The sequence below is a fragment of the Drosophila gunungcola genome, chromosome 3R, assembly GCF_025200985.1.
Source record: "Drosophila gunungcola strain Sukarami chromosome 3R, Dgunungcola_SK_2, whole genome shotgun sequence".
Taxonomy (NCBI): domain Eukaryota; kingdom Metazoa; phylum Arthropoda; class Insecta; order Diptera; family Drosophilidae; genus Drosophila; species Drosophila gunungcola.
In genome coordinates, this window is record NC_069139.1 from 2157846 (window position 1) to 2176461 (window position 18616).

General features: G+C 37.4%; 7 protein-coding genes across 7 annotated transcripts; 4 read left to right on the top strand and 3 right to left on the bottom strand.

The window, feature by feature from the left end:
- Window positions 1-83: 83 nt before the first annotated feature.
- Window positions 84-1636, bottom strand: LOC128265929 (protein lin-7 homolog C). Its single transcript, XM_053002180.1, has 4 exons — window positions 1508-1636; window positions 1178-1444; window positions 561-694; window positions 84-468 (listed from the first exon to the last, which is right to left on the bottom strand). The coding sequence occupies exons 1-4, from the start codon at window positions 1542-1544 to the stop codon at window positions 319-321; spliced, it is 588 nt and encodes a 195-aa protein (XP_052858140.1). The 5' UTR covers window positions 1545-1636; the 3' UTR covers window positions 84-318.
- A 40-nt stretch (window positions 1637-1676) lies between these two features.
- Window positions 1677-2793, top strand: LOC128265903 (uncharacterized). The gene is made up of 2 exons (XM_053002135.1): window positions 1677-1831; window positions 2069-2793. Exons 1-2 carry the CDS (start codon window positions 1687-1689, stop codon window positions 2707-2709), a joined length of 786 nt encoding a protein of 261 aa, XP_052858095.1. The 5' UTR covers window positions 1677-1686; the 3' UTR covers window positions 2710-2793.
- A 59-nt stretch (window positions 2794-2852) lies between these two features.
- LOC128265814 (dolichyl-diphosphooligosaccharide--protein glycosyltransferase subunit STT3B) lies at window positions 2853-5761 on the bottom strand. Its single transcript, XM_053002029.1, has 5 exons — window positions 4311-5761; window positions 4057-4247; window positions 3531-4001; window positions 3277-3475; window positions 2853-3220 (listed from the first exon to the last, which is right to left on the bottom strand). The coding sequence occupies exons 1-5, from the start codon at window positions 5700-5702 to the stop codon at window positions 3149-3151; spliced, it is 2325 nt and encodes a 774-aa protein (XP_052857989.1). The 5' UTR covers window positions 5703-5761; the 3' UTR covers window positions 2853-3148.
- Window positions 5762-6042: 281 nt separating this feature from the next.
- Window positions 6043-7228, top strand: LOC128265909 (zinc finger protein 830). Its single transcript, XM_053002142.1, has 2 exons — window positions 6043-6201; window positions 6343-7228. The coding sequence occupies exons 1-2, from the start codon at window positions 6116-6118 to the stop codon at window positions 7016-7018; spliced, it is 762 nt and encodes a 253-aa protein (XP_052858102.1). The 5' UTR covers window positions 6043-6115; the 3' UTR covers window positions 7019-7228.
- Window positions 7229-7612: 384 nt separating this feature from the next.
- LOC128265866 (trypsin-1) lies at window positions 7613-9493 on the top strand. Its single transcript, XM_053002084.1, has 3 exons — window positions 7613-8196; window positions 8301-8687; window positions 9048-9493. Exons 1-3 carry the CDS (start codon window positions 7938-7940, stop codon window positions 9401-9403), a joined length of 1002 nt encoding a protein of 333 aa, XP_052858044.1. The 5' UTR covers window positions 7613-7937; the 3' UTR covers window positions 9404-9493.
- A 64-nt stretch (window positions 9494-9557) lies between these two features.
- Window positions 9558-11697, bottom strand: LOC128265857 (glucoside xylosyltransferase 2). Its single transcript, XM_053002073.1, has 4 exons — window positions 11436-11697; window positions 11229-11347; window positions 10437-10734; window positions 9558-10379 (listed from the first exon to the last, which is right to left on the bottom strand). The coding sequence occupies exons 1-4, from the start codon at window positions 11436-11438 to the stop codon at window positions 9711-9713; spliced, it is 1089 nt and encodes a 362-aa protein (XP_052858033.1). The 5' UTR covers window positions 11439-11697; the 3' UTR covers window positions 9558-9710.
- A 297-nt stretch (window positions 11698-11994) lies between these two features.
- LOC128255537 (U3 small nucleolar ribonucleoprotein protein IMP4) lies at window positions 11995-13871 on the top strand. The gene is made up of 2 exons (XM_052985195.1): window positions 11995-12242; window positions 13087-13871. The coding sequence occupies exons 1-2, from the start codon at window positions 12056-12058 to the stop codon at window positions 13797-13799; spliced, it is 900 nt and encodes a 299-aa protein (XP_052841155.1). The 5' UTR covers window positions 11995-12055; the 3' UTR covers window positions 13800-13871.
- Window positions 13872-18616: the final 4745 nt, after the last annotated feature.

Here is an 18616-nt window from a genome sequence, read left to right on the forward strand (position 1 = left end):
AGATACGAAGGATTATAATTTTAAGTTCGAATTTTGTTGGTGTAAGTATAAGCCATATTCCTTTTTAAATAAATCACTCATACTTTAGACAATTATTTACTTTTATTGGAACAAAAACCAACACGGTACTTTAGGTATAAATACATAACACTCACTTTTTACGATTTAAGAGTTATTTTCAGATCTGTTGTAATAAATAATAATTAAACGGTATTTGTATTAAATTAATTATTCGTATAGGGTTTGATTTACGCACACGTGAAACAACAGTATGTGGATGGCAAAAACTACTATGGCTTAAGTTTCTGCCGTTGTGCTTTATTGGCGGCGACGTGTGTTGCGTTGCTTATCGAAACGCATTTCCATTTCTTCAAGAACCTTTGGAGTGTAGCGTACTACCAGCTTCACAGATCCAACAGCCTGCTTTAACAGCTCCACTGCCTTTTCGTGATTTTCTCCTTCCACAGACTGAAATAATGAAATCGTGATCTTATAAGTCAAGAGCATTTGAAGTCAAAGAAATTGCCAGTTCAGGTAATAATTGTAATGGTTTGACTTACCACACCATTTACAGATAGAAGCTGATCGCCTCTTTTTAAACCTCCATGCCTATCAGCAACTCCTCCAGGTATTATACGAGATATATAGATTGGCGAATTTTGCTCCTTGCCTCCCATTACATTGAAACCTAAGCCTGTAAAGAATCAAATCATGTTGTGAATGTTGTTAAATAGTAAAAATATCTCTTTGATAAATAACTTCGTATTTAAAAGGCTATTCTGAGATGATTTCCCATCAGTTATTAAAATGTTTACATGAATATCTAGTAGGATACTAAAGAGTATCAATTTAAAATAATAAGGTGTTCTTCGTTCGTTCTATATTTTACTATAGCTTAGTTGGCGGATTCCCATTAGTTATTAATAGGTTTAATAAATTAAAATCCTAAATACCGGGTACCCCTATATTGTACATATACAGAAATATATATGTAGTCTTAATATTTCTGTATATGTACAATATAGGGGAACTCCCTCCGATTATAGTATTTTTGTTATGCAGTTGCAGTTTATAAAAATAAGGGGTTCTTCGTAAGTTCCCTATAGCGGTTAGAGGTTTCACTATAGCTTAGCTAGGTGGCGGATTCGTAGGTGATAGGGGCGTGGGCGTGGCTTACCCTCCTCTGTCTTGGGCAGCTCCACAACCCGGGGATGTGCGTGACCCTCGCTGGCGGCGAAGGCGGCCACAGTGGCCTTGGCAGTGGCAGAGGCTCTTACGTCTTGAGAGCCCTGGATGTCGACAGTCTCGTAGACGTGCTCGTACACCTCCCGGACGGAGGTCATGAAGTCGGAGTTGAGAACCTTTTGCAGGGCAGCCAGTTTTGTTGTGGGAAAATCACCACTGGCCTGCAGTTTTTCCAGCAGTTCTATCGATCTTTTGACATCTGGAATTTCGAGAGTTTACAGGTATGCTCCATACATTCATGCCTTGATATGGTATTACTTACCCCTAGACAAAGTCAATGGTTCTGCATTATCGGCCATAATGTGGCGGAATTTCAATATATCTAATAAAATTAACCTGACCTGAAATACAATTCTCAAGTGCTGAAAATAGTGGGACCGTAAGACCTCAATGCAATAAATGCCATTTTATGACTGATGGTATTTTACGAAATTTACTTTCATGGTTATACTTTTTTGTATTGACATTATTTACTTCGTTTTTTTTTGTAAAACTAAGGAAAAAGAAGGTTTATTACTTAAGATGAGTTTGCCGGCAGCACTTTTACAGCGTCTAAAAAAACGTGGACTTGTTACGAAACAATCGGGTAAATATAAACACCTAGTAATTTAAGTACAACATTGCTCGGCTTAATTAATGTATTATTCGGCGTACATAAGTAAATTTCAACATAGCGTACATAAAGTAATTTTTTATACGATATATGTATATCAATAACTATTAATACATCAGAAGCTTCAAAAGAAATTACATTTATACATAGAAAGTATATGGCGTCATTTTAGAACTACCAATAACAATTAAAATATTCATTTCTCCTTAGGAACCACGCCAATATCAGAAGCTATAGAAGAGATTATAGCCGAAAACTACGACGACGATGACAAGAGTGGTCCGTATCCATATAAGGAAGACCTGGCCCCGGAACCCAAGCGTAGGACCGTCGAGGAGCAGTTCTGGTCGCACCGCATCAAAGAGCGGATCGGCGTGAATGAGTCCTACCATGGATACAAGCTGTGCCCCAACAAGTACAACATCTACCACAAGTGCTCCCTGTACTGCGTGAACAAGTTCAATAGCTCCCCGCATTCCGGACCAAGCCATAAGTATCTGAAGCGCTACAAGAGATTGCTGCGGAAGTATCCAATGGAGGCGGGCTGGAAGGATATATACGACAAGGGCTGCAAGGCATATTACTTTTATAACTCGACAACCCAGAGTGTTTCGTGGCTACCACCATCGCACCCAAAAGCTCGGATCACTAACAGTGCCGCCGTATTTCGCCGGCAATTGGCCAATTCCAATGATGAATTCGATTTCGACTCCGGCAGCTTGGTCCTGCCCAAATCTTCTGGCCTAAATGAACCCAATGAGCCGGAGAACTCATTCTTTGTACCCCCCAAGAAGCAAAAATCAAGGGACTTGGATCGAAAACTTCAACGAAGGCGGCGAAATGATAATTAGGATAACAAACTGTATACTATAACTTTTGCTTTTGCAAATAAAGAAATATTATAAGCACTACTATATTTGCCAACCCTCTTAACAAAAACCCTTCTTATAAGTACTACTATATTTGCCAACCCTCTTAACAAAACCCTTCTTCATAAGGTTTAAAAATGTACACTCTGCTTTATTGAATTGCTAGCTTAAGACAACGAATGTGGTGGAGCCGCGAAACAATTAAATCGAAGGAACCGGGAATTTCATCAAAGAAGCAACTCGATAAAATCTGTGTCAGACGAGTCGGGGAATATGTTTAATTTGATTTTGAGGCGGCGATTAAAGCCCTCAACATGAGGATGCGGTGGACACACTTTCACCAAACGATGTGCTATGTGTAGTGTTTTAACCAGGTTTTACATATATATTGGTGAAAGATCAATACAAGTATTATTTGGGTTTATTTCAAGGTGCGCTTTCCCTTAACAACAACCGGTCGGTTTCTTATGTAGCCCTTGCGACGCTTCGAGTTCTGTAAAGATATTTAATTTAGTGTTGTAATGAGATTAGAAGTAGGTAGAATCCTACCTTTCTAGAGATAAAGTTTGCTGGAGGAATCGTTCTCTCTTTGGTTTTCAGAGATGGTCTATTGAACTCGTGCGGCTTCTTAACCCTATAGATGCGAACAAGCCAGTGTTCCGTTGTATAGGCCTCTTCCAGGTAGGTCAGGTCAAAGTCTTTATTGCCGATGACTGCGTTACGAGTGCGGTCATATCCCGATGGTCCTCTGAAAAAAGTGTGTTTAGTAAGGCAATTCATTTGTACTTTTATTTCCAGCCTACCTGTAGTCCAGTTTTAAGTCCCCGAATCTGTAGTAGCTCAATTTGTACATAAGGCAGTTGAGTAGAGCCGGAGCACCTTCGGCATCCACCCTGAATTCACCGCGGTCCGTAAAGTAATCACTCTCCTTGATATCCTTGGGATGCTCGCCTTCGGCGATTCGCACCATCCAGAGGAACTTGTTGATGTCATCGCCAGAGTAGCCAATCACACCGCCAAAGATCACCAGGACGTAGTCCACGTCAAGAGAGGTCATAATTTCGTAGGATTTCTCCTCGGTCGAAGACATTGCCTTGCCAACGAGCGCTATGTGACTATTGTTCCACGTATTATTGTCCACCAGAGTGGTTCTGTTTGCCATCCCTGCTATCTGGTATCCGTAATCCCACCACGACATAACCCGGGCATCATCAGCGGTGTTCTGGGAGAGCCAGTAGTATGCCTCCCTGAAGTCGTCCAAAATATTGCGAGACCTGAAGGAGAAATGGTTAGAGAGTACTATATATAACAGGGTAATATTTTACTTACCCATCTTGGCTGTTGTGGAAAGCAAGCACAATGGAGGGGCTGGAGTATGCATTGCTGGTTACCCAGGTGCAGTGAACAGCGAACATCATCAGAAGCATGAGAACGGCCAAAATAACAATACTTTTCAGGTTCGAGCTGATGCCAGTGTCCTGCTGGGCATCATGTTTAGTGCGGTGCTTCAGTTTTCCAGCCTGCAAATGTGTGTTTGTGTGTTTTTAAACAAAACTACAAAATCTTCTGCAACAATCACTAACCTTATCGTACAGAGTCTTTTTCTCAATGGAATCCTCGGCTTCGTCCGTTTCGGTGGCCGTGCTTATAGCTGTGCCCATGCGCTTAGACGAATCCTCTTGCAGGAAGACGTCCAACAGGCCCGAAAAGGCCACTCCAGCCAGCATGCATACCACAGGCGTGAGGGTCAGCATCAAACGCACCATTACGCCGGCAAAGTAGACAGCACTGATGGCGTAAAGGACCACGAAGACGCGCTCATCGTTGATCTGCTTGATGCAGTACCACACGCCAACGGGGAAGGCGCAGACCAGGATGTGCAGATCGAAGAAGAACGAGAACCAGGTCGTCGGCTGATGTTCCGACACGGAGGCAATGATGGGAATGTGGATCTTGGCATACCCAGTGTCCCACAGCGAGTAGAAACGTCCGCTCCAGGGAGCCACAACACCCAGCATGGTGAGCACTACGACGGCCACGAAGACGCCAACGCCCACCAGCAGTCCGCCGACGATGAACAGCTTGCGGAACTCGTGACGCGACAGCACGGACTGCAGATGCCGCAAGGTGGCCACGGCCATCAGGAGCACAAAGACGCCCAGGGCAGCCATGTGCTCGCTGGTGCGAATCGGCTGGAATCCCACGAAGGGGATCTGCATGGAGAAGAGCAGTCCGAGGATGTAAAAGGTACTGTAGCTGGTCAGCAGGCGCGGTGAGTAGCGGCCCATGATGAGCAGCACGAAGACGTGCAGCGGGATCAGGTTGATGATAAACACGTAGCCACCCCAGGCGGAGACCATGTAGAAGTAGGACAGGGCAGCGGCGGCGGACCAGAAAACGGAGCCCGTCTTCACGGAGCGCACCCACAGGAAGTAGGTGAACTGGAGGGCGAAGATGGCGATTCCCTCGTTGTCATACGATCCGGCCACGGATCTGCTGATGTAGCCGGGCACGATGGCGATGAAACTGGCGGCGAACAGGCCGGCTCCAGCAGACCACAGTTCCTTCGTAAGCAGATATGTGGAGATGGAGGTCAAGCCACTGAAGACCGGTGCCAGGAACACGCAGATGTCGCGAATGTGGACCGGAATGTTGAGCACATGCAGCAGCCAATGGATTCCGCCGGAGGTGATCATCAGGCCAGGGTACACCGTGCCGCCGACAATCCTGCCCAGTGGATACCAGGCCCGCTCGTCGAACCAGTTGAGGAAGTTGTACCATCCATTCTGCACCATGTAGGCGGTGGCCCGGTAATTGAACCACGGATCAAACTCATGGATTATCGACTCAAAGCGGATTACGGCGAAGAGACGAGAGGAAAAGCCGGCCAGCCAGGCAATTAGCAGGATGGCGAAGGTTATCAGGCTGCTGTAGCCAGCCACCTTGCTGTTCAGCATCTTTGGCGTCCGATTCATGTCCCGATTCCTAAATGCAACGACACATTCTTTGCTTAGACACGTAGTCTAAAAAAAAAATTGCCGGGTAGACTGCCAACTCGTGTGAATGTTGGCTATCGATAGTTTTATCGATTTTATGGAACTGTGGAATGGAATGGTGGAAGTTTTAGTTTTTACAAAAATACATTTTATTTTTATCGTTGATACGGGTAAAAGTATCAAATGGAATAATGTCTTATTTATATTGTATAAACTAAATTGTTTTTAATTTTATATACATATTTTGAATCTGTTTAAATTCCGAATGTAACGATATATATTTAATAATCTTTAGTTCTGCCATCTCTAAACAGAAATGAACTAGTTCAACAAACTGGTTCCCATTCGATGCCCTGGAAAGTCGCCGAATTAAAACAAAATTAAAAATCAACATGAATAATGGAAATACTAAACGTTTGTCAAAGAAACTAAGCGTTTCTAAAAAGCCAGCTGTCACTGTGAATTCGCCTTTGGCAAAATATCCTTTACAATCAACTAAAATAATATTGTGTTTACATTTTTAGCCGGTGTTTACCTTACTTTTTGTTGGTCTAATATATAATAATAATTTAATTTAATTCAACTCCTAGCTACCTGGTTTCCTTAACGAAATCTATACGTATGACTCCTCAGGGACCTTGACCTGTATAATTTGCAGGATTCCCATCAAGCCCAGCGTGTGGAAGGTCCACATCAACTCTAAGCAACACAAATCAAATGTTGATCAAGCCAAGCAGAATAAGCAATTAGAAAAGCCAGTAGTTACAACTATTACTACCAAGGAATCACCTGCCAAATCTTCTCCCGTCACCAAATCCACCACTCACCAAGATAAAACTCCACAAACGAACCTAGAGCAGAATCCTCCTATTGTTCAAGAGAAAACCCCTCAAACAAACACAAGCAATAAGCCAGCTACAACAGAATTAGTTTCGGAAAAACTGCCAGAAAAGTTTTTCGACGAGGATAAAACCAGTAAATCGGAAGCTGCCCGTCTTCAGGACGAAGAATGGCAACGATTTCAACAAGAGATTAAGAAAGCTGCGACAGAATCCAGCGTCATCGTGGCCGACGAGCAGGAGGACATCAATCTCAAGAGACACATCAAGGAAATAGACGAACAGATCGATAATTGGAAGCGATTCATCAAAATAAACGATCAGAAAACTTTGCTCTTGAATAAAAAGCGGAGAGTTAATCCCCAAGTAGAAATAGACCCTCAATTAAGTTCCAGTGAAGAAGACTGCAGTGTTGATGATTTGTACGACTGGAGAACGAAAAACTTGCACAGATAAACTATATTAAAATGTTATTGCTAAAACACACAAAAATTCGCTTTTTGTTATCTTTTAAAGATCAATCGAAGGGGTATTGTCTTACAATTTAATTATTTTATGAGAAAATAGTAATATTAGAGTCGTTTTATTTCAAATAAAATTTTGGCTATTATGAATTTAGGAAATTTAAATTAAAAAGTAGCCAGAAACTGATTTCCTAAGCTAAAATTGTTGCTGTATTATTAACTGTTTCTTTAAATTTTAAATTTAATAAAAATTAAAATTAAAAAAAATATATTGATAGTAACTGATTTTCTAAATGAATACTTTTAAATACATTTTTTAGGCTAGATAGAAAACTTGAGAAAATATTTTCTATTTTTTTTAAACACTTTAAACTACTACCTTAAAAATATGAGTGCAAATAATTCTTGATCTTTTTAGATCTGTAGTGCATGATGAGTTTACAGCTATTCTGAATAAATTCTAAAATTATTTTTTTTCAAAGTAATGTAAAAAACTTTATTGAATCTTTACTATCTTGCTTTCTAAACAAGAAACTGGTTTCCAAAACAGCTGACATACCATGACGGTGAAAGTAACCTAGTGTAACGACCAGGTAGCAATTTGAATATGCGGCCACACTTGTGATTAACTCTCACGATTTGTATAAAGGTTATGCGATTCGTACGCTACATAATGCTCAAACTTAGTACATATTTTATGTTACATTAATTAGTTACACACTTTTATTTATTCTTAGGCCGTATTTACAGAACTTTTGTTAACTTTTTTTTAAGCATTGCAATTATTACGTTATAGACTTGTTAACGCTGTTTTGTACATAAAAATGTTTTGATTTTGTTAATTTATTGATCAAGTTTCCCACATATCAACAAAAATATCCCATTGTTACAATGATATCCAATTCGTGAACATGAATTTGAAATATATATTCTTATTTGGGATGTTGACGATGAATTATTCGAGTCTTATGTGCTTGGAATATTCAAAAGGCTTTAATGAGTCTGCAGTTATAAACACAATTCATACGGGCCAAAGCAAACGAACGAGTAAATTTCTATTTGACACAATTTTTCGCATTAGTTCGGGAGTATCAAATGCTTTTGGACTTTCGGATACAGAAGACGATGTTGAGTACACCGAGAATTCCAGCCTCAAAAATTGTGATTGCGGTACGTATAAATTTAAATGATTTTGATTTAATTCAATATATTCTTTGCTTAGAAGAAGTATCAGGTGATTGACCTATTTAACCAACTTAATTTCACTTTTACAGACTGTGGTTTTTCCAATGAAGAAATAAGAATCGTTGGAGGAAAACCAACCGGAGTTAACCAATATCCTTGGATGGCGAGAATTGTTTACGATGGAAAATTTCATTGCGGTGGTTCGTTGCTGACCAAGGATTATGTGTTGTCCGCCGCTCACTGTGTGAAAAAGCTGAGAAAGTCGAAAATAAGAATTATTTTTGGAGACCACGATCAAGAAATCACTTCCGAGTCTCAGGCCATTCAACGGGCTGTAACAGCCGTAATAAAACACAAAAGCTTTGACCCAGATACCTACAACAATGATATTGCTCTGCTAAGACTTCGCAAACCCATTTCGTTTTCGAAAATAATTAAGCCTGTATGTCTTCCGCGGTTTAATTACGATCCTGCAGGTACGTGTTCTTTCTTTTTAAACTTAAATCAGAAAGGAAGTAAGTCAAAATCGATAAAAAATGATATAAAATAATTATATTCCGAATATTTTATTATTTTTATTGTTTATATGGAAGCTAAATAATATAGTCGCCCGATCCGGTCAGTTCCGTTTTGAAATAGAAATTCGAGTTTTGGGATAGTTTCATCTAAATAGTTTTAAAACTGAAACACTAGTTTGCGTAGAAATGGACGGACATGGGAAGGTCACATATACTTTATAGGGTCTAAACTATAAAATATCAAAATATAATCAGTTATAAGAATTTAAATACCCATGTCCCTTTTACCATTTTATTATTAATTTAATACTTTTCCAGGGCGAATTGGAACAGTGGTCGGCTGGGGACGCACGTCCGAGGGCGGAGAGCTCCCGTCCATTGTTAATCAAGTGAAGGTTCCCATTATGTCCATCACGGAGTGCCGTAATCAAAAATACAAAAGTACTCGAATTACCTCATCGATGTTGTGCGCGGGCAGGCCGAGTATGGACTCTTGCCAGGGCGATAGTGGAGGACCGCTGTTGTTATCTAATGGAGTTAAGTATTTTATCGTCGGCATTGTTTCCTGGGGCGTCGGATGCGGCCGCGATGGATATCCGGGTGTTTACTCAAGAGTGAGCAAATTCATTCCATGGATTAAATCTAATTTAGAAAATACATGCCTGTGTTCTTAGTCAATGTTGTATGGAAGTACACGAACTTATTTATTGCCTAGCTAAGCCGCAACCATGCACTCGAAAATAAAAATTAAAGTTTCATTAAAATGTATAGTATTCTATTTATTTTTGACCAGTTTGGTCAATAACTTAAACATTTTAAGAGGTAAGGTTCGTACTAAAATTCGACATATATATACTGGAGTATATATAAAACATACGAAAGTATTATATACTATGAGTTATCTGTATATCGATATAAATGCTATTGCTAAATTTTCTAATAATAGTCTAGTATACTATATTACAACATGTTTTTTAAGTGCTAAACGTCCCTGAACCTATTACTTATAACTGAATTCGCCCCTTTTAACATCTCATTTGATATCTTTCCACAGCTTGAGTCATTGACGGATGGTATTCTGAGTGCTGCATGCAAGGGCATTATAAAATCGGTGTTGGCATTGGAGCCCAACTGATAATTCTCCATAGCCTCGTAAATAGACTTAAAGAGCGGTTGCCTGTCCGAATGGAAGTATCCACGGTTTCCGTGAATCACTTTGACGCCAGCGTGAGACATGTTGCAAATGCTCATATACATGCAGTGATCTGGACGGTAGTTGTATTCGCATGGCATTATGTACAGCTTATCAGGATGATAATAGAATAGTATGTTAATTATGTCTTGATCTCCCCAAATAATACGTAGCTTGTACTCCTTATGTATAGACAAGATATGTTGTTCCCATTTCATTTCCCTCATTCGTGTGAGATTCATCAGCATAACGCCGGAGTTAACTCCAAGTCGTCCGTAGAATGGATGTCTGGCAAAGCGGTTGTACCATCCAATATTTTCGTTCTCATGTTCGGGCGTCAGTGCGGACATTTGAGTCTCATTAAACTTCTTAAAGAATTGCCAAATATCGGAGATCGGTGACAGAAACAATATATCCGTGTCGACATATAGCAAAGAGTCCACATTAGTTAACAGCGACTAGAACAAAATGAGTTTATAAGTATTTAAAATGTTATTGATTTGTTTTACTCTTACAGGCAAAAATAAACGTTGAGCTGCACAGGGCTTAAATAGATTTTTCCATTCGACCTCATTGCCACTAGGGAACTTTAGCGGCAAAATCTCAAAGTCAAATGTGAATGGCTTAATGTCTCGCCAATCTGTCAGCTTTTCCCTGAACTCCTCATCCTTTCCATCTTCAGTGAAAATCACAAATTTGAGATACTCCTCGTCATAGTTAAATAAAATTGCCGATTTGATCATCACTAGGGTCTCCTGGACCCTTTGACCGCAGCAAACCACCACTATATAAAGGGGGGTTTTCCAAGGCTGTCTGTAAAGTAAATTGGTTGAGAAAGTTTAAGTGAAAATGATTCGTCATCAATATCAGTATGCCTAAAAGAAGAGTGATTCGATTTGTCGCCTAAAATGATACCAATTTTATAGTTTATATGATTTAAATTTTATCGTTTAAATGATTACCAAAGTTGAGACAAAAGTTCAAAACTTTCTAGCTTTGCTTAAAATAGAAAATAAGAATTAATCATTGTTTTTTTGAGTTATTAACTGTGGTTTAAGTTATATGTATGTATATTTGATTTTCAATAAGGGGGTATGTTAATGTAACTATAACAACCGGATAATTCAATACTAAAAACCACTTACATATTATGGACTATAGTTTTTAGTCTATGTTACTGAACCAAGTTTTTAAAAAGTATTGTTTGAAAATAAACAAATGTCATCACTAAACAAACAATACTATCTCTTGTACACAATCTTTTAATCCCCTATAAATGCAAATTATAATTATTGTTTAATACTTACGCTTCATTATAGTTGGCTACCTTTCCTTTATAATCAGTGACCCAAGAAGGTTTTTGATGAACGAAATAGGAAATTATTGCTAATGCAATTAAGCATAGCAGACACATGTGTAGATGTTGCTAAAATATTACAAAAATTGTATATTTACTAAAAAATAAGACTCTGCAAAAATTGTCTTTCTCTAATCATCTTTAAACATTTATTTACCATGTTAAGATTTTGCGTAAACAACGTTTTTGCCGCAAATTGTTAATGTTTATTGTGTAGGTAGCCAAAGATGCCATAGTTTTCTTCAGCAACACAAACAATATCCGCACAAACCTTAAGTTAAATTAATAGAGCAATTGGCATTGTTTAGTTTGACAAAAGGAAAACTCATGGTAAATGCACAACATTTCAAAAATGTTTAAAAACACTGTGCACTAGCACATTTATTAAACAGTCGTAAATATTTTTGTGTTAGTCAAGATGGCGGCATTCTTAGGGGTGGATTTAAGATAGTTGAAATTGGAACATTAAGAACCAGTCGATTAATTTGATGGTCAATTAATAATTAAATTCATACCATTACATGTAAGAATATTACAAAAATAAATGAAATAAAATGAATATAAGTTAACTGAAGTTTCTTGGCATTTTAAAATTGTGTATATCATATATTTTAATATATTCCACACTCGGGGTGTATTTTTACACCGTGTTTCGTTACCAAATGTTCCTGTCAGCAGTTGTCGATAAGTTATCGATATCAAGTCAAGTGGTGTGGGTATTTTGTTTTCATTTATCTTTAACCGTACACGTGCAGGCAGAAAATAATAACAAATAAAATGCTGCGAAAACAAGCCAGGCAACGAAGGGAATATCTGTACAACAAAGCACTTACCGAGCGCCTGAAGTCAAAGCAAAAAATCCAGGAGACCGTTGTTCAAAGCATCAATGAAAACAAGTCCATTGGTTCTAAAAATGTGAAGAAAAGTTTGACGGCCTACAAATCACTGAAATATGCTGATGATGGTAAATAAAATAAACATTAATCATTTGTTTTTAAAACAAAATCAGGTTCTCATAATAAATGGAACCACATAACATTGCTAAATTACATTTTTGCTTAAAAAAAAAGAGCCAAGGAGCCCAGACCAGGGAGTTAAGAACCTGGTTTTTCTCTTACAAAATTTGGAAGAGGAATAAAAAACAAGTAGTCGTGACTCTTAATTAGCAAGTTGAGATTTTAATGCAAATTCCGAGGTAACAAGTTTCATAAAGTAATTTCCTTTGCGTGTTTGTACGGCAGACTGCGATAAAAAATTAAATGTTGATTTTATTGCAATTGTTGTCTGAATTTTAACTACGGTGGTTATCAGAATTTAAATATTTACTTAATATGCATTCTATATATTATTCAGTCTATAAAGCTTATAACTTTAAATTTGGTTTATAAGTAAGGACTATAAAAATATAACATCCTATCCAAGTCCTCAGTTTAAAAACTAAATTAAGTTTATTAATCCAATAACTTTAAAATTGTCATGTAAATAAGGATTTTTGGAATGTCCATTTTCTTAATTTAAAGCCTTCTTTAGGCTCACAATGAAGTTGAGATAACGGACTGAAGATATATGTTTAGGATCTGATGAAGCTGCTTCCCCATCTTTTTCTTGGGAACTTAAATAGGTACAAAACTAAGAAACCGAAAACAGGATAACAAATTTAAAACACTAATATTCTTACCCCGGAAAATAATTTTTAAGATAGGATACAAAAATATATCCTCATTTCTGTTAAGCTTCATTTATTTGTAAATGTAGTTCAATCTCTAAAAATTTAACTAATATTAATAAAAAAAAAATGTTTATTTCAGGTGTCGAGGACCGCACTGTTAATGATGAATACCACTATGCTGGCTGCGAAGATCCCAAAATAATGCTGACCACCTCGCACAGCCCCTCGTCCAGATTGAAAATGTTTATGAAGGAACTGCGTCTGATATTCCCGAATGCCCAACAGATGAACAGAGGCAACTACCAGCTGCCTACACTAATGCATGCCTGTCGTGCCAATAATGTAACCGATTTCCTAATTGTGCACGAGCATCGTGGTATACCCGACAGCCTTGTGGTTTGTCATCTTCCGTATGGGCCAACTGCCTTCTTCAACATATCCGATGTTGTGATGCGTCATGATATTCCCGATATTGGACACATGAGCGAGCAGAAGCCACATTTAATTTTTAACAACTTCAAAACGCCCATCGGTTTGAGAACTGTCAAGATACTTAAACACTTGTTCCCAGTGCCGAAGGAGAACTCCCAAAGAGTAATGTCCTTTTTAAACCACAACGATTCGATTATATTTAGACATCATCAATACAAATATGTGAACAAAGAACTGGAGCTCAGCGAAGTGGGACCACGATTTGCTCTGAAGCTGTATCAAATCAAACTTGGAACGTTGGAGAACATTAAGGCGGCTGACACTGAATGGATTAACCGACCATATATGAACACGTCGCAGAAGAGGCTTATTTTTTCTAACGATCCGGGAATAATAAATAAGGACACTACCGACGTCTAAGAATCTTTGTACAACACATAAGAGGAAGCGAAAAAATTAAAAAAAATAATATATGTGTTTTATTTTTGCACTATAATTTTATTGTGTTCACTTTCGTACTGCTAATAATGGACACACTTTAGAAATGACAGTTTCGTTTTGTTTGGTGCAGTTGGTACCATACATACATTTTAAGTTTCGTATTTTTAATCAGGTAGTCAAACTTTGTATAAAAATCACATTTGACCTTAAAAATTAGCTTTTTGTTCCCACATTTTTAGTTTTCTCATGAATCACATTATGAAACTTTTCAAAAAATACTTCAAATTATAAAAAAAAAAAATAGTTTATAAAAATAAAAGAGTTAGGAATTTTAATGTATACGAACATTTTTCTAAACATAGCGCAATTCCATAGTTTTTAAATAATATCATAACAAACATCTAAAATTTTCAGTGTTCTGTAAGTATATTCGTTCCTTTTAAAGTCCGCCGGGACTTTGCATTCAGCATCATAACTTTTTAGCAGATGAATTTGGATAGTGGTGCGAAAATGTTTTTTTTATGCCAACATATTTATACCAAATATATTTGCAGATAATGCTTGGCCAGCAAACTGCTTTAGCGTCCAAGCAGAACAAGAGTATTTTAAATTTGTGGCCACGCCCCCTTCCGCCCTTTTAATTTAGGAAATTTGGGGAAGCCACACTTGGCATATCAACTTTTTTGGCCAATATAAGTTTGTATTGGAAATTCATATAATAAATAATTATTTTCAGGCATTATTTAAGAATATGACAACAAGCAGTTCGAAACACCAAAATTATTTAAAGTGAACTAAATTCAGAGGATTGTGAATTTGAAATACTAAATGAATGCTTTCCAATCCAAGTTATGTTTTCTTTTTTTCTACTTCTTAGGTTCCAAACGGGTCAAGAAATTTTAATGTTTTTGGGGGAAAAAACAATGAGATCGTATGAAAATTATTTTTACACAACGTATTTTAGTTGAGTTGGTTTGTATTTTAATGAAGTTGGTCTATAAAAATTGAATTTAGGAAATTTATAGTTTTTTTTTAACATAATGGTTATATAGTCGAAAAAATATCCCCGCATATTTTCTTCTAAGCCATTTGAAGGTATTTATTACCAAAATGACAAAGGAATGTAATTATTATAGCACAAGTCAAAATTATTGTAACAATTATTCATAGAGTTAATGTTTTAAATTACAAAATTTAAGTAATATTGGATAGTAATTTTGGGTCGATTTTCTTGAAATTTTAATGGCTTTGCAGAAAAGCGACCAACAACCTGTACTTGCAAGTTCATAACTTTTTTTACAGTTATTCGATTTTGAAAAGAAATGGCTATATAAGTTTGTGGTCCTAAGCTCTAAGAATCTGCGTTTAAATTTTGGTTTGGAACTTTGGGTCGATTTTCTTGAAATTTTATTGATGGTACCCCTTTCCTTTTTTTCCACAAATGGCTTTGCAGAAAAGTGACCAAAAACCAGCACTTCCAAGGCCATAACTTTTCTTACAGTTATCCGATTTTGAAAAGGAATTGCTCTATAAGTTTGTGGTCCTAAGCTCTAAGAATCTGCGTTTAAATTTTGGTTTGGAATTTTGGATCGATTTTCTTGAAATTTTAATGAAAGATATTTTCCCTTTCCTTTTTTTCCACAAATGGCTTTGCAGAAAAGTGACCAAAAACCAGCACTTCCAAGGCCGTAACTTTTCTTACAGTTATCCGATTTTGAAAAGGAATGGCTCTATAAGTTTGTGGTCCTAAGCTCTAAGAATCTGCGTTTAAATTTTGGTTTGGAATTTTGGATCGATTTTCTTGAAATTTTAATGAAAGATATTTTCCCTTTCCTTTTTTTCCACAAATGGCTTTGCAGAAAAGTGACCAAAAACCAGCACTTCCAAGGCCGTAACTTTTCTTACAGTTATTCGATTTTGAAAAGAAATGGCTATATAAGTTTGTGGTCCTAAGCTCTAAGAATCTGCGTTTAAATTTTGGTTTGGAATTTTGGATCGATTTTCTTGAAATTTTAATGATGGTACCCCTTTCCTTTTTTTCCACAAATGGCTTTGCAGAAAAGTGACCAAAAACCAGCACTTCCAAGGCCGTAACTTTTCTTACAGTTATCCGATTTTGAAAAGGAATGGCTCTATAAGTTTGTGGTCCTAAGCTCTAAGAATCTGCGTTTAAATTTTGGTTTGTAATTTTGGGTCGATTTTCTTGAAATTTTAATGATGGTACCCCTTTCCTTTTTTCCACAAATGGCTTTGCAGAAAAGTGACCAAAAACCAGCACTTCCAAGGCCATAACTTTTCTTACAGTTATCGGATTTTGAAAAGGAATGGCTCTATAAGTTTGTGGTCCTAAGCTCTTAGAATCTGCGTTTAAATTTTGGTTTGTAATTTTGGGTCGATTTTCTTGAAATTTTAATGAAAGATATTTTCCCTTTCCTTTTTTTTCCACAAATGGCTTTGCAGAAAAGTGACCAAAAACCAGCACTTCCAAGGCCGTAACTTTTCTTACAGTTATCCGATTTTGAAAAGGAATGGCTCTATAAGTTTGTGGTCCTAAGCTCTAAGAATCTGCGTTTAAATTTTGGTTTGTAATTTTGGGTCGATTTTCTTGAAATTTTAATGATGGTACCCCTTTCCTTTTTTCCACAAATGGCTTTGCAGAAAAGTGACCAAAAACCAGCACTTCCAAGGCCATAACTTTTCTTACAGTTATCGGATTTTGAAAAGGAATGGCTCTATAAGTTTGTGGTCCTAAGCTCTTAGAATCTGCGTTTAAATTTTGGTTTGGAGTTTTGGGTCGATTTTCTTGGAATTTTAATGATGGTACCCCTTTCCTTTTTTTCCACAAATGGCTTTCCAGAAAAGTGACCAAAAACCAGCACTTCCAAGGCCATAACTTTTCTTACAGTTATCGGATTTTGAAAAGGAATGGCTCTATAAGTTTGTGGCCCTAAGCTCTAAGAATCTGCGTTTAAATTTTGGTTTGGAATTTTGGGTCGATTTTCTTGAAATTTTAATGATGGTACCCCTTTCCTTTTTTTCCACAAATGGCTTTCCAAAAAAGTGACCAAAAACCAGCACTTCCAAGGCCGTAACTTTTCTTACAGTTATCCGATTTTGAAAAGGAATGGCTCTATAAGTTTGTGGTCCTAAGCTCTAAGAATCTGCGTTTAAATTTTGGTTTGGAATTTTGGGTCGATTTTCTTGGAATTTTAATGATGGTACCCCTTTCCTTTTTTCCACAAATGGCTTTGCAGAAAAGTGACCAAAAACCAGCACTTCCAAGGCCATAACTTTTCTTACAGTTATCCGATTTTGAAAAGGAATGGCTCTATAAGTTTGTGGTCCTAAGCTCTAAGAATCTGCGTTTAAATTTTGGTTTGGAATTTTGGGTCGATTTTCTTGAAATTTTAATGATGGTACCCCTTTCCTTTTTTCCACAAATGGCTTTGCAGAAAAGTGACCAAAAACCAGCACTTCCAAGGCCATAATTTTACATTTTAATCTTACAGTTATCCGATTTTGAAAAGGAATGGTTCTATAAGTTTGTGGTGCTAAGCTCTACGAATCTGCGTTTAAACTTTGGTTTGTTATTTTGGGTCTATTTCTTTTGAAATTTTAATGATTTTTTTTTCCAAAAATGGCTTTGCAGAAAAGTGACCTTAAACCAGCTCTTCTAAGGCCATAGCTTTTTTCACAGAAACCCCATTCAAGCCAGTCCAAGCTCCATAACTAGATTGTGTATTCAATTACTATTAATAAGGTGAAAGATTCCGGCTATAATCGAGATAATAAATGTGACAGGAAAATATCTTTCATTGTTGCCGACAAAGCCAAATGGTTTAAGGAACCGTGTTGGGCCTGCATCCGCCGTTCCATATCAGTTAGTTAGATCAAAGGTTAACACGATCTAATAAGGTGTAAAACACCTGACAACACCAACCATATAATTAAACGTGTTTATACTAATTCTGTCTATCATTTAACAGCTGTCTGATGTTAATGATGGAACGGACTGGACGGAACGCACCGCATTCTCCTAAATAGCCAGATAGCCAGCCTGCACAGGCTGTTAGACCTGGCAGCCTATTACTGGTAATGCCGATGATCAGCAGGCCGGAGCATACGATTTCGCTCCGTTTGGACCACATACTATACAACTTGATCCCAATCCCATGAAACAATAAAGGGGAAGAGCACATTCGTACCTATATATGGTACGGTGTGGTATACTATACACTCATGTGAGAAAACAAGAAATTCGTGTGTGCCTTTGCCTTTTTTCCTTTTAACCAAGCGATCGCGATCGCCCTTTTCTAACACCTTTTCTGTGGCTGTGGTTCCTCGGCTCGATCTTAAATACAGGCGTGCCGCTGCGTTGTCGGCGAGTAAAAAGTGAACAAATGAGTGCCGGTCGATTATTTAAAGCCAATATCTCTAATTACGGTTCTGACACATAGCACAGCAGTTTCCTTTTTTAATTTATGGCTTTCGTTTAATGTAAACTACTTCTTAAGGCATTGTTACGCTCAGTTGGACAGGTGGTGCATTAGCCGGCTAACGTCGGATATTAAATTAAATATACCATCCAGGATTGCACGTTATTATATGAAAAAGATGGTCAATAAATAAACAAACAGAAGTATTGCCTTTTTTATTTGAGCGGTCTCCTTGATGAGGCTCTTTGGGGCATAACAAAATGAGAAGGTTTTGTAGAAGTACAATTCTGTATTTAATTGTGTTTGCTAACAATCATATTTTATTGTTTCATAAGAATTATTTCTTTAATAATTTGAAAA